Source organism: Triticum dicoccoides, chromosome 7B (genome assembly GCF_002162155.2).
Source record: "Triticum dicoccoides isolate Atlit2015 ecotype Zavitan chromosome 7B, WEW_v2.0, whole genome shotgun sequence".
Taxonomy (NCBI): Eukaryota; Viridiplantae; Streptophyta; class Magnoliopsida; order Poales; family Poaceae; genus Triticum; species Triticum dicoccoides.
Window position 1 is genome coordinate 500,211,806 of NC_041393.1, and position 5,015 is coordinate 500,216,820.

Here is a 5,015-nt window from a genome sequence, read left to right on the forward strand (position 1 = left end):
TGCCCCAATGTCCTCATGGAGAGAAGCGGGTGCCACCTTGCTTGATGCTGACGGGGAGGTGCCGATGTGGCCCGACTATACTTGCGGCGGGAGCTATATGCTCATCGATGCCTACTGAACACTGCCTTGCCGTCGCCGGTCACCAAATCTGTCACGCGCAGGGCCACTGCCGCTGCCACCACATCATCCCGCGCCTTTCGTCGTACCGCTCACAGTCATCACGCATCGTGTACTGGGCATGCTGCACGCAGGGCTGCCGCTGCATCATCCCAAGCCATCTGTTGTACCGCTTGTAGTCATTGCGGATCGCCGACCAAGCATGTTGCGCCACCACCCACCTGCTCAGGGTCGCCGCCTTGCGTCTGGGGCGTGCAGGGGCGGACCCAGGATTCTTGGGAGTGTGTATTCAAAATTTCGAAGATTTGTAAATTTTTTGCAACCTCTTATTTTCGGCAAGTATAAATTATTATAGCACCATGCTATCCGAAGTGTATAAAATAAACATAGAATTGGGAATAATATCTCAGATTCATATAAGTGATCATAACTTGATTTTTTTAATTGGGATCATAACTTGGAATTGCTCAACATATGAAGGACAAATTATTTAGGACATATCAAAGTGATGACATCTGATACAAATGGAGGGTACAATCGATATGATTAATGTCAATTCATCCAAAACAAATTCACATCCGGTACTACTAATACCATGTCTCCAAAATAAATAAATAAATTTGACCAACAAACAACTATGAAGCACCTCCATAGATTGAATCGGAGACAACAATCAAAAAATTAACCCACGTGACCACATTAGATGGAGAAAATTTATAAAACGTAAATGGAAAGATTGATGTGTTGACTAACGAACGAGATCAACGCCTGGACTCTATCTCCATGTGCCGGATGTATGTGCGGCACCGTCGTGTGCCCGGCTGCCCGCCCGCCACTGCGTCCGATGCCCCTGTCGCCGTGCGGCCGTGCGGCGTGCTAGCGATGAGAACTGGGAGTGTTGAAGCGCAGGTTCGTGTGATCGGTCGATCGTGCAATTGACCCCACGTCCACTACAGAGTTTTCACTTTTTTTTAGAGGACTACAGAGTTTTTACTTGGGCTGGGACTGACCGACTACTAGATAAAAGACAATTGGGCCACTGGGCCATGTTGAGCGGGAGGGTAGAGAAACGGAAAGAGGCTGTCTATTCCCTTGGGCTGAAAGCGTATGCAGCCTGCTATTCTGCGTACATATTGCCTTTCCGATATAATACATGGTACACACGGTATATATGTAAATTTCTTTGGCAAAAATTGTAGCTATTCAACTGAATACCCATGAATTGAACTGGGCCCACCCCTGGGGGCGTGAAGTCCACACGCACCACAGCACCCCGACCTTAATGCTGCCTCGACGGTGCCGAGACAGCTCCATAGCACCAGCACGTGACCGCATAGGGCCTGTCACCGCCATGCGATCCTGCCGCCGATCCCTTCCGTCCTGCTCTACCCGCGACAGCATGCCTCCCCTCGATGCACTAATCCTCCTTCCAGAGAACGGTCGCCACCACCATTGGAGTAGTCCGATCCTGTAGCTTGTCGCCACCTACTGGTGGAACAACGGACTTCGGAGACCGGCACAAGGGGAGCAAGTTCTCACTGCCGTCGGCCGCAGAGGATTTGTTACCACATACACGGAGGGAAACTTTTGGTCTAAGGATGTATATACACCCTATATGAAAACTATATTTAGTAATTAAATAAAAAGTCACAAATCCTGAAAGTACTTTTGAAATAAACTTGACATTCCAATGCACTGGTAAAAAAAATTCCACAAAAATAAAAAATATCGTTGACTTCTTTAAAAAAAAAGATAGAAAATTCGGTCAAAATAGTGCGAATAGTGACCTGTAATAGCAATTAAATTGTATTTTTCCCTGAAGTCAACGTTGGTTTTCTATTCGTGAAAATTTGTATACTAGTGCAAAAGAAAGTCAAGTTCATTGCAAAAAACTTCCAAACTTTTTTGACTTTTTTTTTTATTATTTCCTATATGAGGTGCATATACACCCAGGAACCAAAGGGTATTTCCCCCACATACACCCTCTTTTATTTACTTGTCGCTTAGGACATCAGTGTGGCCTCCAGTTAATGACACCTATTTGAGAATAATAGAACAATATACTACATAGTGTATATAAAATCTACATGAGCAAACTTAAAATATTTTGAATACATAAAAGATCACAAAATAACTGCTGAAACTACTGCTATGGCGGATCTTCGCTGAATCAGCAAAAGATACATGGATGCTGTAATCTGCATTGACATGATTGAAATTGTTCAAAGTTACCAACTAGTCAGGCCCTCGAGTATTGCATAGCGACCTTGCATACCTTATTACAAGTCAATGAAGACTCGCAGGCCGTCATGAGCCAGTTGTGTCGGTATTCCTTCTCTATAATCATACAAGCTTACACATGAGACAGGTCCTTTAGGCTTAGAGAAAATACAGGAAGAATGTAACTATTTCAGCAGCTACACACGGACGTACCTGATAGACCATTCTGCCAACATCTGGTTTTCTCTCTGATGCCCCAAAAAATGCCTCATTCCAATCAACAGAGCTCTTTTAGGATGGATCCTCTTGATAGCATCAAGACTCTGCAAAATAATAGGATATTGATTTCATGTTGAAGCAAATAGCATTATCCTATACAAGGAACACTTCACAGTTTGCTAAGCAAATCTGATGAAAAAAACTTCAAGACAAAATATTAGGAAGTCCTTGAAAAATAACCTCACTCAGAGTTAAATGGGTGCTGAAAGAATCTCCCTGTTCAGAACATGAAGTCTGTGTCAGAGTATCAACATATTTGACAGCATTTGGAATTTAGTCATATCAAATAATCATCAATTTGTATTCTCTGACAGGCAATGAGGGGTGGGCTTACGACTCCATGCAAAGAGTTTGCTTCTAGTATAAGTAGATCAACTTGTCCAGCACCAGATTTTGAAATAGCTAGAGGCGAAGACTCAACATCAGCAATTCAGCATTATATTCCACTCGGTAACATGGAGCAGTATAATATGCAGGAAACAAGAAAGTCCAACTAAAAAAATAGCTATTAGATGTTTTACCATGTGAAATTATGATTTGCAACCTTGTTAATACTATTATTTGATAACTGACACGTACTAAGACTCTGGTCTCCAAGAAACATACTGAAAAGTGTTACTACCATTGAATTTGATCAGATGAAATCACTGAAGTTAACGTGTACACTTTTATGATTTTCGGTGCCCCACATATAGGATTTGATATACAGTTTTAGCAACAACATTAGATACTTAACCTGCTAGATTATCAAGGACATCATAAACAATGTCGAGAATTTTGGATGCTGTTTAACAGATTAATAACATCTTTCTGTTTCATTACAACTACCCCTTAAACATATGTCAGTGAAAAACGTCATGCTGTATTGATTAACAACCCTCCCATCTGTGATCCACAACAAGCATTCTAATTATCTGAATAACGAATTATGGACCAATATTTCCTTTTTACCATGCTTGGTTTTAGGTAGAAATCTTGAGACATCAGATAAATATGCAACTCTAGCTCTCCTCCCAAATAAGAAGCCTAAACAAATATACCCCTCTCCGTGCATTACCTGAACACAGAATAGCAAGGTAAGTAAGCACTCCAGGAGGCAAACATGTAACAAGATCAAAGTAACGCTCAACAGCGCTGGTTGTTACCGGCAACGGCACACACTGTAGCCCTGACGCTACAAAGGGTTTGTCGACATCATCCTCAATTATCTTCCAGTCGATTTTTGCGACTTGGGCATCTTCATCGCCATCCTCTGGTTTCTGCTCCACCAAGTAGGGGAATCTTCTCGTGATACTGTAAATTCACGGTTGCTGTTATTACAGGATTTGTTCTGGTGACTAATCCGAGTTTCTTTTTTCAGTTCACTGGGAAAGCTAAAGATGAAGATGAACCTGTCCATCGTGAATTGCGTGAGGAAGATAGGAATTTGCTCGACATCGTTTCGGTCATTTCTTGGTTGTACCACCCAGACTTCGTCAAGGCCTAATAGAGCATCTGCATGCTCATGAGTCAGAATGATCTGCAGTGCACAGAATTGAGAGGGTGAGCATCCTTTCTTTCCAGAAAAGAATGCACTGTCGAATATCTCACCGAGTCAACATAAGGAACTTTGTGGTGGACAAACCACCGGAGAACTTGTTCTCTGAATGTCTTGCCGATGTCGATTAGGATGTACTTGTGGGTTCCATCGTCATGGCAATAGTCTATCAAGAGAGAGGTGTTGAGCCTGATAGCAAACAGGCATATGCATTTTGTCAGATAAGCACAGATAAAATTACTTGTCAAAGTGCCCTCACAAAGTTATCTAAATATATCTTAGACCATTCATGTAAAGTATGTTCGACTTTTCTAATACATCTAGAACAACATGAGAAATTGCATTTCAGCAAACGTGAAATGCTAATTATCTATCTGGAATATGAAGTTATCTGAAAGTCGTCGCCTGTGTCCGTACTGCGCGCACCTGTAGTTGGGGTTCCCCTCCGGCGGTTGGGAGATGCCCATGGAGCAGACGGCGCAGGGCGGCGTTGACGGCTTGAGGAGGCACCGCGCGTCGGGCAGCGCGCCGGAGCAGCCCGTTCCCAGGAAGATGAGCGAGGAAGATCCCCCAGTCGGCGACTGGGACGGATCGGGCTCCATCGATCCCTGGGCGATCTAATTGGTTCTTGTTTGTCTCGTTGGGAATTTGGGACGCTGATTTTCTCCTCTGTCCTCTCCTCTCCTCCTTGTTCGGGAAAGCTTGTTTACTGGAGGCGCCGGAAAAGCTTTGCTGTTGACCTCGGCAAGTCTTCGCGCCTTTTTCTTTTCCTGGAGATTTTAATTAGGTTGCGATAGTTCTCTTTTTCTATCAGCCGATTTTCTGGGCCACGGTTGAAACACAACGCCTCATGCTAACTCCC

At 43.5% G+C, this 5,015-nt stretch overlaps 1 protein-coding gene across 4 annotated transcripts; it reads right to left on the reverse strand.

Moving 5' to 3' along the window:
* Positions 1-1,237: 1,237 nt before the first annotated feature.
* On the reverse strand, positions 1,238-4,885 carry LOC119341890 (putative hydrolase C777.06c). Of its 4 annotated transcripts, none has more exons than XM_037613741.1 (10): positions 4,580-4,885; positions 4,207-4,342; positions 4,008-4,135; positions 3,762-3,909; positions 3,568-3,673; positions 2,951-3,018; positions 2,797-2,832; positions 2,551-2,660; positions 2,393-2,454; positions 1,238-1,728 (listed from the first exon to the last, which is right to left on the reverse strand). In XM_037613741.1, exons 1-9 carry the CDS (start codon positions 4,753-4,755, stop codon positions 2,397-2,399), a joined length of 966 nt encoding a protein of 321 aa, XP_037469638.1. In that variant the 5' UTR covers positions 4,756-4,885; the 3' UTR covers positions 1,238-1,728; positions 2,393-2,396. The 4 variants fall into 4 exon arrangements, with proteins under 4 accessions (XP_037469638.1, XP_037469639.1, XP_037469637.1 ...); XM_037613742.1 differs by having other exon boundaries at positions 1,239-1,655; XM_037613740.1 differs by lacking the exon at positions 1,238-1,728 and adding an exon at positions 2,070-2,315.
* Between the last annotated feature and the right edge of the window lie 130 nt (positions 4,886-5,015).